This window comes from Rhodamnia argentea, chromosome 5 (genome assembly GCF_020921035.1).
Source record: "Rhodamnia argentea isolate NSW1041297 chromosome 5, ASM2092103v1, whole genome shotgun sequence".
Lineage (NCBI taxonomy): Eukaryota > Viridiplantae > Streptophyta > Magnoliopsida > Myrtales > Myrtaceae > Rhodamnia > Rhodamnia argentea.
Window position 1 is genome coordinate 5,206,591 of NC_063154.1, and position 16,053 is coordinate 5,222,643.

At 39.6% G+C, this 16,053-nt stretch overlaps 2 protein-coding genes across 2 annotated transcripts; one reads left to right on the top strand and one right to left on the bottom strand.

Annotated features, from left to right (window-relative positions):
• Positions 1–1,590: 1,590 nt before the first annotated feature.
• On the top strand, positions 1,591–9,012 carry LOC115754627. The gene is made up of 6 exons (XM_030693712.2): positions 1,591–1,858; positions 2,042–2,139; positions 2,277–2,392; positions 2,499–2,584; positions 2,744–2,835; positions 8,617–9,012. The coding sequence occupies exons 1-6, from the start codon at positions 1,746–1,748 to the stop codon at positions 8,892–8,894; spliced, it is 783 nt and encodes a 260-aa protein (XP_030549572.2). The 5' UTR covers positions 1,591–1,745; the 3' UTR covers positions 8,895–9,012.
• A 2,819-nt stretch (positions 9,013–11,831) lies between these two features.
• LOC115754128 lies at positions 11,832–14,559 on the bottom strand. The gene is made up of 8 exons (XM_030693068.2): positions 14,191–14,559; positions 13,983–14,070; positions 13,650–13,735; positions 13,039–13,117; positions 12,859–12,918; positions 12,416–12,537; positions 12,248–12,319; positions 11,832–12,135 (listed from the first exon to the last, which is right to left on the bottom strand). The coding sequence occupies exons 1-8, from the start codon at positions 14,505–14,507 to the stop codon at positions 12,033–12,035; spliced, it is 927 nt and encodes a 308-aa protein (XP_030548928.1). The 5' UTR covers positions 14,508–14,559; the 3' UTR covers positions 11,832–12,032.
• Between the last annotated feature and the right edge of the window lie 1,494 nt (positions 14,560–16,053).

Genomic DNA, 16,053 nt, shown 5'->3' on the forward strand with positions numbered 1-16,053 from the left:
TAGATTTGTTTCTTTCTGAGTAAAGCAGAAGCCGACAAAATCTGTTGCATTCGGTTTTAAAGCTTATTGAGAAAGGAAAGAAAAAGAAAGAAGGAATTGTAACCGCCCCCTGATCTCTCAATTTAAGCTTAAATTAGAGTCCTCTTTCTCTTAACAAGTGGGCATGCATGCATACCTCCCTTTTTTTTTTTTTTGGTCACTAATTACAAAGTACTTATTGCTGGGTTCTATGTGAAATTGGGAAACCCAGAATTTTACTATTCTAGCAATTTAAGGAAGGAAATTGGCAACTGCGGTGTGGTCAACCTGCCATGTGAGGAGGATTGGGTTGGCTAGGCTCTTTTTTTACCATATGTGGTAAATTACCATATATCCATGAAAGGGAAAAAGGATCATTAGTGGGTAAGTACATGAAAGGGGAAGTGAGGGTTGAGACTATGAGTTAGTGGATAAAATCTTGGATGGGTTTTGGGTTTTGTGCATTAATTAAGCCTCTCCAGAAATTGCTAATCCACTTTTAATTTTTTGTGTCTGAACACTAAGGCTTGTTGGAGGGCTGTTTCTCTTTATCAAACCATGCACTTCTAGTTCTCTCATTTCTAGAGAGAGAGGAGAGAGAGAGAGAGAGAGAATGGCACCATCAAGGTGGGACATGAGGCTGGTCCCAGAGTTGAAGTCCTGGACAAACATGGAGTGCCTTCCTCACTCTGTGATTCCCAGGGTTGCAGTCAAGGAAGTCCCCAGGGTACTTCTCCTCTCCTCTCCTCTCCTCCTCTCTCTCTCTCTCTCTCTCTCTCTCTCTCTCTCTCTCTCTCTCTCTCTCTCTCCATTTTCTTTTTATTTCACCTGGGAGAATTAAAAAGAAGTTTTTGATTTTCGAAATTCATCTCATATCTACTATAATAACGTTGTTGGGATTCAGATCCCCTTTTCATTCGAAAAGAGATGAATAGACCGTTCCGATATGTCATATCGGTTCAATCAATTGGCTCGATCGGGGATTAGTCCGGTTTGGACTGGTTTAACCCGATTCTACCACATACCACTTATTAATCCAGTTCGATTCACTAGTGAAAAAAGAATCGAGATTGAGGGAAAGAAATCCCTAGAAAAACAAGTCCGGTCTCCTATCATTATTACTTTCAGGACAATGACACATAAAACTCGATTCTGCATAATTGATACGTCATCGCCAAATAATTCTTGGAGATCAAAAGGAGTGGTCCCAAATTTCCGTTTCTCGGGTAATTTCAATAAATTTATAGGACAAGTATTAAGCAGATTTTGGTCCTTTTTCTAATTACTCGTCCCGCAGACATCATATAGTCACTGTGACCTCGATAGAGGCCGACTTGTGATCTATCTTTTGTGATCCAACGGCTATCAATATCGAAGGACGATGGTCCTTAGAGATCATAGAAGAGTCTGATCTTCAATTTCTGCGCGCAGCAAAATAAGCCCTCATGTGGCCCCAAATCATCGTAACTCATGATTTTGCCGATTTGACGGCAGTGATGAATCGGGCTCACATGGATCCGGTGCGGGTCAAGTCGATTTTGTACCATGATTTTCAGCTCTTTCTTACTTGACATTTCGATTTATTGTTTCGTTCCCAGCCTAATGCGGCAAGCGCAAGCAAGGAGAGACCACAAGAGCAAGAAGAAGACGTCGTGGACTCGTTCCGCCTCAGAGATTTTTGGAAAGCTTACGAGGAGTGGAGTGCTTACGGCGCCGGAGTCCCGATCATGCTGCCTAACGGAGACTCCGTGGTGCAATACTATTTCCCTTCCTTATCGGCAATGCAGATCTTCACTTACAAGAAGTTCGCAGGGCCGCGTCCCGATCTCAAATCTTCCAAGTACGATAAACTGTCTCGAGTATTCAGTAGTTCAGTTCTTGGAACCGAGATGCATTGTTGCATGGCTTTAATGCTTCCTCGGTATCTAAATATCGTAAAATGTTAGAAAGACTCACTTTTCGGGTTCGAGACGGCGACGGTTATTTAGACGAATGCTTTTACTATATTGTTTTGTGTTTAAAGGAGGTCCGGAGAGGGATCGTCTTCAACTGAGTCCGAGAACGTGACCGTGAACAGTGATGGGAGCAAGAGCAGCTTGGACCCTCCAAGCAATAACTCAAGTAAGCTCCTTCACATTTTTGCAAATTCCAGATGACCCTCTTGCTTAATTACAATTTTGTTTCATCGAAAATTTGCCAACAGTGTTCGCCGTTTCTCTTTCTTTTTTCCTTTTTTTTTTTTTTTCGGGGGCATTCAGACAATGCTTATGCTAGGCATGAAGGCCCAGAGCGAGTCAAAGAGTATCACGGCGAACTGTACTGCCAATACAATGAGATACTGAACCCGTATAGTCGAGCCCCCCTAAGCGTGAAGGTAAATTCGTCCCAGTATTGCGGGAGTCTCGTATTCGATTGCGAGATCGGATTGAATCTAATCTTTCAAATCTGATTTTGTGTACGATGAATTGTTTTGGGACTAGATCAAAGAACTGGCACAGAAGTATCCCTGCTTGACTACTTTCCGGAGCACCGACCTCACTCCACACAGCTGGGTGGCCGTTGCTTGGTAATGCTTTAGTAACTTTCCTCTGAATTGTCAAAGAATTTAGGGGAAAAAACAGCTGCTGATTTGACAGATCTTTCTGATCTATCCCTCTCTTCTCTAACTAAAGGAAGATTAGCTCGATTCCGGCCAAGATTCGCTGATTGACGTTGTCCCTTTTAGGTACCCGATCATTCAGATACCCGTGATGAGAAACCGAAAGGAATTATCTGCATCTTTCCTTACTTACCACATGCTGTCATGGTCTCCTCAAGGTCTGTTCTAAGCATTCCCACTACATCACAACCTTCTCCTACTTGTCCTTTGAATCCATATCTGTTCTTGTTCTTCGTTTGTGCAACTTTCTTTATGCAAAGCTTGTGACCTGGTTAGCTAATTTACAATGTTGATGCACCCCGTAACGAACCTAGGAGGGGAATTTTCATTAGTGCATGCTAGAATGAACACCACCTAGATATTGGAATACCAATTTCAGACGGCGGCGACTGAACTGAGAAAGAAAATGGGAATCGACCGATTCCGAGGGACGACATTTGGTAGTGGACATGAAGATCAATGGAATATAAGCTTAGTGTCCTATAACGGAAATTCCTTTCTTGGTTATTTGGCTAAGATCAAGTCCTAGACAAGTACCACTCTTGTAGCAAAGTTCCAAGATAGGGGTTTGAGCCAACTCAGGTGAACATGAAGGGAGAAAAAGAGACAATTAACCGACAATTGCGTTCCAATAAACTATTTAAGATATATCAACATACAAAACAATCCAAATTTTTATGAATGGCGTTGAACATTGTTCAATGCTTGAGAAAGTCGAGCATTATACGATGGTCCTTCACAACTATTGCATTTGGACTATCAACGAAGGGCCGCTATCTAGAAACTTAACCGCACCATGGGGAGAAAGACATCTTTTCTCCCATTCATCAAGGAGTGTTGCTAATGAGCAGACTTCGATCAGTTCCAAGATTTAAAGAAGATTCTCTCCTCATCAAGAGGTAGGCTTGAAGAAGATTTCTTGGAAAGACGGTTCCCAGGGCGACTTAGTCGGCTCAGAAAGGAAAGAAGGATGATAGAATGGACATTTTGCGCTGCTTCGCTAGAGGTACAAATCAACCTATCACCTCTGCTAGCCCCGCCTACATCTTGACCACTGTCCAACTTTGGGCCAATTCCCCCACGAAAGGAGGGATGGATAGGCTAGAGTCGAGATGTGATTTCCACACCAGGATCAAGGCGGCAGGAGTCAATCGTGAATCCGTTTCATCGCCTTTCTTAATCATTAAATGTCCATCCAATCACACGTAATATGGGAGGATAGAAAAGCTTCAATACCTAACACGCTACTTTTGTGCATGATTGACGGTAATTTAGCCAAATAGGCTATGTCAAAGATGAATAATTTCTCTTAGGTTGCATACTCTCCAAATTTGAACCTTCACGAACTGAATCTATTGCATTTAATTAACAATCACCAGCTTCTCGGATTCCTCAGGCAATCCGACTCCGGTTTGCTTCTCAGATTCCTCATGCAATCCGACTCCAGAAAAAGGGAAGTCCAATAAAGATGGAGGGGTATCTCATCAATCACTAGGTTGCAATCAAGAGGACAATTACGGGGATGTATCCCTCGCTTGCTTGTCTGGCTTGAAAGGACAAGGACTTAACCTCGTTTGACCCTCCGAAGCATATAAATCCACCATAATGCAAGAGCGCTCACATTTTTTGATTAACTCTTTCACTTGAATTTCCAAATCCGTATCGCTCCTAGCTACCTTTCCTTTGGACCCTTTGCCAGCTTATAAGTGGATTCAAACCACTGGCAATAGGATTTTCAATCCTTTGGTCTAACCAGCGCCTCTACAGGCAGTTGCCAACTAAGAAGGTCCTTTGAATAAATGGATTCACAAAAATGGAGTAGATTAAGGTTTTTGTGATGACAAATTAGTGCTTTCCTCTTAAACTTGACCTTTCCTTTACTTTATCAAGATGACCCAATACAGTGAGTGGAATCTACCAAGCTGGAGCATAGTAAGGCGAGGCAATTTCCGATGAAGTGGTGAAATGCATTTTCTCCGAGGATCCTACTCTATTAGAAAATCCAAAGAAACTTCTAAAGCTATCAATCATCTTCATATTTTCTAATTATTCAACATGACATGTACAATTTAGATGGTGATGAAGGATAATGTATGAATCTATCATGACATGGAAACGAGTCCTTGATGCCCTTTCCAAAAATAGATAATGTCGTATCTAATTGTATAAAGGCAGACGCAAATCTATGAATAGGAGATGTTGTATGAGTATCTACAAGTCTCATCAACAGGCTCCAAGCACGTTGAAAATTCGGCCTTGAGTCGCTCCACAAAGGCAAAAAACTCCAAATCTTACCATATGTTGAAAGCATTGAACAATTGCTAGCCAAATTTCCAACTATAGCCTCTTTCACAACCACTTTCTTTCATGATACTACAATAGATTTATACCGATAAGGCCTTGGAAAAAAGCCTAATGAAAATTGCTCTCTTAATTGAATGCCTTAATAATGTATAATGACATTCAAGAACATGATTTCTTTCGACTGTCGTCAACTCATCTTGATTGTTTCTTAAATTGCACCACTCTAGTGTAATTGTCAAGAAGAGATCATTCCATTATGGAGGATTTTTATAGAGGATTGAAGACAAGAAAGATGGCCATGGGCGGACAACATCAAAATAGAGCAAGATAATAGCACTACATTCAAATGTGCTACAAAGAAATCAAGAGCCTTGTATTGCTTAAGAGATCGGAATTCATTACTTCTACTAATATTTCATGGAGAAATCTCTCTACCCCTATTTTTATCTATATGTGGAAACTATCAAGTTGGAGTACAGTAAGCGTAGGCACTGAGGATCCTACTCTATAAAGCAATTGAAAACATTTCCAAACTGACCGTTATCTTCATACTATCTAGTTATTTAACAAGACGTGCACAATGTAGATGTCAATAAAGGACAAATACCTAAACCCATCATGGCGTGAGAATAAGTCCTATGGTAATTCTTTCTAGACTTTGAATTTGTGGGCTGAAGGCATTTGTACAATTGCTAGCCAAGCTTCAAACTATAATCACTTTCTTTCCTTACGCTGTAATAGATTCATACAAAGGTCTGATGATGAGCCTAAGAATCAATGTTGCTCCCTTAATACGCTTAGCAAACTCAAATGCACCAGTGTCAGAAATAAGATAGTGTTTAGTTCAAAATGGAACTCTTAATTTCTAAAGACACTGAAAATAAACTTAAGCAACTTGTGCAACAGTGATGAAAACATCACCATCGAACACATTGATTGAGGCACATCCACTAAGGTAGCTTTTGAATGAGACCTGCCACTGATAGGTGCCATCGCTACTCAAATGGGTGTACCTGGAATGGACTTCTGATCTCTAAAAGGATCTGCTATAGCTGCTCGATCTCTATCAAAGACTTTGGATCTCTCTCTCTACTTCTTGTAATCGTAACATTCAAGAGCAAGATTTCACTTGATGGTCCTCAACTCGACTTGATGCTTCGTTAAATCACGGCCACTATAGTCTATTTGCCAATACAAAACGATCTCATTGTCCAAGCAGTAGTAGATCGAAGACAAGAAATAGCCATGTGGGGACTTCATCCCAATATAACCCATTCGAAGGAATAGCCTTATATTGCTTGAACGTCTTAAGAGATTGAAACTCATTCCTTCTACAAGATTTATCAATGAATCTCAATACTTCTATTGAAACCTATTGATTGGCTTAACTAACCTGAAGCACGACAAAGGGAATTTCCAGTAAACCCTACTTTATAAAAAACGTTGGACGACCAATTTAAAACTATCCATTATCACGAAAATGTATCATTTTATTTTTGTAAACTAATTAAGTTTGTATTTTATATTAATAATTTTTTTTCAGGTTTTACCTTTTTTTTTTATTGCTGACTGGACTTCACCAGAGCCACATCAGCTTCAAATGTTAATTAAATAATGCCATGTCAGATTTCCGGCAATGTATATAGGAGTTGGCATCGAAACGATCGTTTTTTAAAAAATTTGGCACTTAAGTGATCCGAATGAAACTTTTGGTACCAAAATGATCTCCGTATACAATTTTTGGCACCGATAATGTGCTTTTCCCCTAATATCATAAGTATTTTTCAATCCAATTCACAAGTGAATTTGTTATTCAAGGGTCAAAATTGGTACATTAATTGATTTGAATGGTGAAACCTTGTAAGGATAGAACTTATGCAATAAAAGAAGCAACCCCGAGGGTATAGACATTAAGATCACCGCTAATGTCTATACAATTATATGCATGATCACAACAACTTGTCGCTTGACAAGGGACACTGTACCAAGTAATCATTTATAAGAAAACTTCTTTGCAAAGTTGAACATGATCTAGTGTGCAAGCAGCAATGAATATGTCGTTTGGAAGGACTTCTTCTTGTGAATGTCTAAGTGTTAGAAGTAGGAATTCTGCTTTTGAATGTCTAAGCGCGATGATCACGGATGTCTTTAGTGGAAACTTTGAGTCAAAATTTTGGGGTCTCTTTTGTTCATGCAGAAAAGGTGAAGAAAGTTATTCCAGTGCTATTAGTGAAGGAAAGTTTGGTCACTGAAAGTCCATGTTCGGTTGTTGAAGTCCGTCTTTAATCAACAGTGCTGTCCAACAATTGCAAATGTGTATTAAGAAAAGCAACCTAATGATGAAAAGATACAGTAATTAATTACACATTTTAACTACTCAAAGTCGTTCTTCACATAGTTCCATTGATTAACAAGGAGAACTGATGTACAAACTTTCTGGACAAATGATAGTGATGAAAATTCAATACCCATCGTCATATCCTCAAGCTTTAGAGGTAAAACATTTGTCCTAGTAGATGTGTACAATGTAGCAACAAATTTCGGTTTTGTTGCTGAGTATATCTTTTACTTGCAGTGCCTCAGACACTCTTTATCTTTAGTTCTTACGTCCAGCCAACTACTTTTTATTTATCCATAGTGAAGAACTGCTAAAATTAAAAGTTCTGCTCTATTGCTTAATCCATCTTTATAGTGAGATCGTAGATGTAGTAACAACCATTATTTCGATCTTCGTCTTCCGGAGTGCCTATAGTTTTCTCTCCAATTTTATGAGAAATATCTGCTTGAAGGAAATTTCACCATCATCTACATCTTTAGCAATACACCGAATTTTTATATGTTAAGGGATTATAACAGGCATGATGTGCTCATGACTCTCAATATAGTAAGAATCTTTAGTTTCATATCCAACAGATCTTCCAAAGCCCACCTATTTGAAAAATCTGCACCATATATGAGTTTTAACCATATATGGTTAAGTACTCTAGGTTTCAAAAATGATGCATCGACATTGTAATTTAATCGATCAAATTTGGATATCTTCGATATGATTGCAGTCATGTCTAGGGCCTAATGAATATGAGAGGTTTCAATAAAACTACTTTGGGTTGTGAAAGACCAGCTCAGTAGCTTACGATAGTTGATTTTTAAGGAGACGACATTGACAAACTACATATTTTTTTTATCGGGTGAACAGTTCAAGCATGCATTATCTTCTCACGGATCAAAATGATCCCAAGCATGCTTTTTAGCATATGTTCGTTTGCCAGTTGAAGTTTTCTTGAAATTGTAGTTGTAATTAGAAGATCCTTTCTGTTATAGGTGAATCAAGTTAACTGTACATCAACTTACCGCATCCATTGCCCATATTTGAAGTAGTAGATGCACACAGCCTCATTGTAATAATCTTTTTCTTATGTGCTAGAAGATCATATTTAATTTATACATGAATGTCATTTAGCTTTGAGATGTTTAAATCATGATTAACAGTACAAGCATGTGATCCCTACATGTTTAACGTGTTCATTTTCTTTTCACCCGGTATATATGTCCTCCTTGGTATATGATCTACCAATTATTTGCAAGTTCATATAGGTCTATTTCTCAAGGAATGTCATTGACAATTCGATGTTCAGGTCTGGTAAAGGTCATTCCAGAAGACAATCAGAGAATCGAATCCATTGTTCCACCAAGAAGAGAAAGCAAAGTCCTCACAAATGGAGAATGTAAGTATGAGATCGGGATTCCTCCATTTGCAATGAGCACATATAAGATGAATGGAGTGTTTTGGGTCAATCCTAAGACGCTTGATCGGGAGATGATGGTTTCCTACCAGCGTGCTGCTTGGTTCTGGTTAAGAGAACACAATTTTAGTCATCATGACTATAACTTCTTCGTGTCTCATGGTATATGATAAATATACAGCTTTAAGTCCTGTCTCACCGTGTCAACTACCTGGCTCATCTATACCTTCTCAAAGGTGTTTTTCCAAGGAATGAAGATGTTTCTTAAGGATTTCAAGCAGAGCACAATCACCAAACCCTATTAAGCTAAGCTCATACCTAGAGAGAAACATTTGAACTCTCGTGTATCTATTGTTTATTTGCTTCTACAACTGAATTCTGCCGATGTGTTGAGTTGGATTTCTTTCCCATCTATTTTGCCTCTTACATCTTATCCTGCAAGTAGCTGTGCCTGTGCTTGATTTCAACGTTGACATATTGCCTTTTGATTCTTACAGTATCGAAGGTTTATCTATACCTCATCTTGGTATTGCCTGGTGTGATAAATAGCAGATCTACACGTAGTAGGTGGATTAGTACATCTATCTTTCCTTTTGCATTTCCAATATAACAATGACACGACATAGGAGGAATGAAAACGGGAAAGAGTCATGTCTGACATTGTGAAGCTTCCGGTCAACCAAGGAAGACAGTAATAAGCGAACCCTAAAGTAAACTGTCTACATATTTGGGCAAATGATGTCTATATCTGATGCGAAGATATAGAACTAGGGGTTTATTATCATAAATACATATGATAGGCGTCTTTGCTGAAGAAGGAAAGATTTTTTTCCAGGCCAAGAGCAGTTATTGAGATGGTACAGGAAAATTAGAAATCCTGGTACAAGGACGCACACATACTTGCTATCTTTTGCTATCTTATACAAAAGCTTTTAGACAGTAATGAAATCAGTGCGAAGATTTGGGACCTTCTGTATAATAATTTACACGTGTGAATCTGTAGCCCTCTGGGTTTTAACCCATGCTAGTCTAATGATACTTCAAGTGTAAGCAAGCCATATTTGTCAATCACATTTATGTCCAAAACTTACATGCATTAGTCTTGTTACATAAAGAGCGAATCATTATGATGAATATCAGGCCCAAATTTTACTGACTAGGGAAGGGCTAGACAAATTGGTCCAAGACTTTCATGTTTAAGGAGCAGTTTTTCTTATTTTGGCAAAACAGAAAAAGAGATGACTCTGGTGTATGAAAAGCTGGAAATGTATAATCAATGACTGGATGAAAGTAGAGATAAGTACATCGGAAGTGCCATAACTTTTGTACGGCTTTCACTTGAGCGTCATAACTTTTTTTTTCCGCTTACTTAAGTGCTACATTAGAGCAAAATTATTTACATGAGTGCCATTTCCGACAAATCATCTTACGTGGATCTTTTATTATTATTTTATTTATTTTTCAGTGCCACATGAAATTTTTCAATATTTTTTGGAATTATTTTTTTTATATTTTAAATTTAATTTTAATTTTTTAACATTTTCTAGAGAGAAAAAAAACGCTTGAATTTCCCCCTTGGCCGGTGAGGTCTCCGGTGACGCTTGCCGGCTACAACCTGATCGCCCAAGGGCGAGGGCCGCGACCGCCCTAGGTGATGACCGTCGCGGCCCCGGCGGCTATAAGGGAGGGTGCAAAGGCTCTCGCCAAATCTAGTGAGGGCCGTTGCGGCCTCACCGGCCGTGGTCGAGGGGGCTTCGTCAGCTGCGAGCAAGGGCGCGACGACCCTCGCCAAGTCCGGGCGAGGCCGACGGGGCCTCGAGAGCCCTCGCCCAAATCTGGAGAGGGCGCAGCCGCCAAGGCCGCAACAGCCGTCGCCCACGGCCATCGCGGCCCCCCGGCCAAAAGCGAGATGGCCCTCACCCCTGGGCTAGCTAGTGACCCTCTTTGTCCAAGAGAAAGATGTTGGAATATATAAATATTAGGGTTAATACCATGGAAAACCCCAAATTGGTACACTTGTGACAAATTTATCCCAAATTATTTTTTTGACCACAAAAAACTCCAAACTGGTACACCTGTGACAAATTTACCCTAATTTGGTACACATGTGACAAATTTACCCTCCGTTAATTTTCATTAAATTTAACCGTCAAATTGTTGATTTAGTGATACGTGATAGTTGATGGGTATACCAATATGGGGTTTTGACCATCCTGTTTGTCGCGATTTATCAATTTGAGGTTTTTCATGATATTAAATCAATTTAGCGGGGGGTGAATTTGTCACATGTGTACCAATTTGGGGTATTTAGTGGTCAAAAGAATTAGTTTAGGGTAAATTTGTCACAAATATACCAGTTTAGGATTTTTGGTGGTCAAAAAAATAATTTGGGGTAAATTTGTCACAAATGTACCGGTTTAGGGTTTTTCGTGGTAAAAAAAATAGTTCGAGGTAAATTTGTCACATGTGTACCGGTTTAGGGTTTTTCATGGTATTAACCCTAAATATTAAACCACATATTCTTCTATCAGCTCAAGTTTTTAGAACAGTTGGTTGTGGTCCTATCAAATCTTTCATGGTATCAGAGCACGAAGTCCTAAATTCAAATATTTCTAGGTCTCTATTTGCCTCCCCAATGAATATTTCCCCGCTTAGTACTATGCAAAAAGTCCAAACTAAACGTGAGGGGGAATGTTTGAATATATAAATATTAAACCACGCCTTCTTCTATCAGCTTAAGCTTTTAGAACAGTTGACTATAGTCCTATCAAATCTTTAGAGAAAAACAGAAAAAAAAAAAACTAAACAAAAAGAAAATTTTCAAAATAACTAAAAATAAAAATCAAAATCAAAAAAATTACTTCGATGATGCCACGTCAGATTTTTCAACATCCACGTAAGATTTATGGCGGGGCAAATCGGTGATGACACTTAGCTGATCGTGTTTTCAAATTTGTGGCACTCAAGTGAGCAAAAAAAAAAGTTATGGCAATGAAGTAAACACCGTACACAAGTTATGGCACTCCCAGTGTACTTATCCCGATAAAAGCATAGAACTTCTCAGTAAGTAAGACCATAGTGAGCGACATTCATGTAAGAACCAGGGATTCTGAAGAGATGAATCAGCCTCGTCATGTCACTACGTAATTTGACTTCCCATTCTTCAACGAAACTCCAATGCTCTTAGTTGGCAATTGACTTGCAATCAAAATCCACTTTCCAAAACCAGGACTTTTGACCTATGTGCTCCAGCCAAGTTGTAAGAATGTACATAGAGCATGGATCATCTAACAATAATCACATATAAATCAAATCTTAAAGTACTTATATCCATACTCTGGATTGGTCATCCCTTCTTCCCAGTCACCCATGCGCCGACCACCAAAAACAATTTGCTGAATGCCCGAGTACCTGTTGAAACAGAGACCATGATCAATGACTTATTGAACGTAAAAAATGAAAGTGCTAATAAGTTCCTACGATTTTCCAGAATCCTTCTTTCTTCCAGTAGCTTGAGACTTACTCTGAGCTTAATACTGTCAAGCAGTTTAGGAGTACATCAACAGCAAAGTAATCAGAGGTACCGAGGTCTACCCTGCACGACAGATTGAAAGAATTTTTTTCCAATGAAAAAATCTTCAGAGAGAGACAAAAGTAGAGAAAGAAACCCAAGCGTCTCTAAACCACGTACCAAAAACGACCCCAGTTGTCCTGGAACTCCACATCACCAATATCATGGAATGATGATGGTATCACCTTTGCACCCTTGTCAGCATCATAGAGAGGATCATAGTCCATCGACATATTTGCCAGCTACAACAGTTACGATTTTAGTGGAACTTCTCTTACAAGCATGCTATTAGCCAAACATGATAAAGAAAAAAGGTCATGGTGAACATTGAAAGGATGCCATTTTCCGAAAAGTCTAAACAAATCAACTACCCAGTTTTCAGCTTCTCTCACACACGCACACTGATTTGGTATTGGCAAGAGAGAAGGTTGGCCATGCTATGTTCTTTAAACTCCAGTTTGAGCTTATCTTGAGCCCATATAAGCATATTCTTTCGATGATTGATGCCCAAAAATGTCACTACAATTGTAGAATAAGATATTTATATAAGGAAGTACTCCAACCTGCATATTAGAAGAATTGAAGGCACCCAGGCGCCCCATGACATACCATGATTGAATAACCTGCATATGGGTCCTCATAAACAAGCTGCAAGTAGAAGTATGAAGAAACAAAAGAACAAACAGATAGTACTCAACCAATTTTAGAAGATGGCGGAATAGAATGTTAAACCATTAACCTACACTTCCAATTAGATCAACCTCCCTGTCTGATGGAGATCCATAGAGTTCAAACCATATGTAAGATTCAGCAGGATTGAAACTGCACATCAAGACAAAACAGAAATCATTAGAAGAAAGAAGGTAACGCAATTCACCTAAAGTGAGAGGTGCCAAAGAAAACCTGATTTATGAGTGGGGAAAATGTACTACCCCACGCAGACTAATGCAAAGTATCATCCTTCAGGTATACTCATTTTCGTGATTCAATACAAGCTAGTATAGTAAAGGAAAATGACATACATGGTCTCTAGAAAGTAGAATTGTACTGAAAAAATAAATTGGGATACAAGTGAAACGACATAACTGGAGGTGAGATACCGAAATATTATAGCAAAGCTAGATACTGCAGCCACTGCTAGAACAATCAAAAGTAAGATGCAACAAATTAATATAGGTACTTCTGACAACAAGGATCTCATCGTTTACTCGTAAACATGGCGGTGCTGCATAACTACAGATTTGAGCAGTAATTGTTACCAATGACTTCTGAAATGGCCCAAGTTTGACATGAACACGGTCCCCATTGTGGCATGAACTAGAGAGAGAGAGAGAGAGAGAGAGAGAGAGAGTACTCTCTGAAGCTAACTTTGAAAGCGAGGACCGATCCAGTCTTAGATTTTTTAAAATCTCGACCCTTCTTTCTCACTCGTTCTTCCACCTGGAGCATGTGAATATCATCTCAGATTTTCACGCGACAACACTGTACACTCTAGTGAAGACAAGACGCAACAATTTTTATTTTTTTTGGCTTTTGTTCTCGAACTGAATGCCAACACGAGAAAAAGGAAAGTAGCATGGGTGGATTACTAGAAAAAGTAAAGTGAAAGACAGATACGAGAACGACATTCTTCGAATACTCAAGCTTTCAACACCGACGAAACGAGAAAAAACAAAACAAAACCCACCTTTTGCCTCATGAGCTCGGGGTTGCCGATGCTATCACCAAGAACGGCGCGAAGCTCAGTGTCGTCCTTGCAGGCGTCCTCTAGAACCCTGCAGACAACCGGGAAAAAAAATATAAAAACCGAGTCCACAACCAACAAAATCAAAGCTTCAGCAATGCGAACTCGGGCGGGAATATAATCAAACAACTTCACGGCATAACTGACTGACTTGGCCCAAGCGGGATAGCTGTGAAGCCGATCGTGCTCACGCCTCCGCTTCTCCTCGCGAATCTTGAGCAGCCTCCGGGCTCTCGCGGTGGTCCCCGACCCCTTCGCCCTATCCGCACTTCCGCTGCTGCTCGTCGAAGCATTGTCGCCTTCTTCGCGCGCACTGCGGGAACACGAAATGGGATTGCGGCTCTTTGGAAGACGAGGACGCGAAGGGAGTGTCTTGGCGAGAGGTGAAGAGGACGAGTGCTGACGAAGAAGAGCGCAAGAACCAGTCTTCAAGAACCAGCAGTGACCAGCACCGGCGGTTGCAGTCATCTTCCTCGAATCGAAAAATATCAAGCTGTTTCCGAGCTTCGTGAGTTTTTAATTCGGCACTACTCTCCACCTCGGGAGGCGTGGTTTTTATTTATTTGTTTATTCTATTGGATATTCCATGTTACTATTATTTAAATTTTTAACTTTCTTTTACTTAGCAAGTTCTTAAATATTTTACTAAAAATATTCACTTGAAATAATGACAATAATATATGTCTAAATATGCTCGTGACATGGAAATATTCTTCACTCACTAATTTTTAGGGAAATTTTCAAATAATAACCTAATGTGTTCTCAATTTCTTAAATAACACTTTAAAGTGAATATTACTTCAAATAAAAGTATAAAGTGTCTTCTTTATTTCAAAAAAGAGTCTAATCAAAGACATTTTCATCATTTATTTTGTTTTTTTTTTTATTTTACCTTTTTTTTCTTTATTTTTCCCCTCATTTTCATTTGTGGTCGGCCATCGGCAAGGACTAGGCGGCCTTGCCCTACCCGTTGCCTTGCCTAGGGCAATCGAGGTGAGGCCGGCCCTTGCTAGATCCGGGTGAGGGTCTCCTTGCCCACCACCAACAAGGAGACCTCGCCCGGTGCGGGCGGGGCCATCCTCGCGATAGTTGAGGGCGGCCTTGCCTCGACGGGCGGGGCAAGGCTACCTAGCCCTTGTTGGTGGTCGACCATGAGATTGGCCATCGATGAAAATAAAGGGAAAAAGAAGAAAAAAAAATGATGAAAATTCCCTTAATCAGGCATTTTTTGAAACAAAGAGTGAACGTCGGCCCTTGTTTGAAATAAAGTTCACTTCAAGTTTTTATTTAAAATTTTTTCTTATTTTTATAAGGACACAAGTGATCTTCTTAGAAGGATAGCTTAAAAAAAAAGGTTGCCCTATGTGATTTGAGAAACCTAAGAGATGATCTGAGCATGGGCCTTGAGTGATTCTCCATCTTAAATAATGCTTCGGAAAACACAAATGCTCGAGTTAAAACAATGATATCTTGAAATGTACTGTTTATATAGTTCAGCGGGACTTCTTCTTGTAATTTCGACATCCATTAATCAAGATATCATCACGTCACAACTTTTTGAATCATGGTACACTCTATGGAGCTTTTGATTCTTCCCTGTTTTGCTTGGTTTCAAGTTTTTCCCTGCAAGTAATTCTAGCGTAACTACTATGAGAGTCATTCCATTTAAATAAGGCAAGACAAGATGGGCTGCCACGAGCGATCCAATGTCCAAGCCAATTGGTCAGACGATGACCACTTCGCTTGTTAGATTATTATTAATCGCCTATCCTGGAATGGAATTTGATAAAATAGAAAGAATGCGAAGCGCTAGCGCCATATATAGGGTCCGGTCTTGTTTTGGGGGGATAAGCTTTGAAAGGTCCTGAACTGCATACGAGGCTTGGTGGGTCACTGAATGATTTTATTGTGATCAGATCTGAGATCTATTTTCTATTCAATTTACAAGCAATCGTTTCCATCCCTATCTATTTCTTCTCCCCGTCGGCACTATCCCCTCAAATATTTTCCTCAA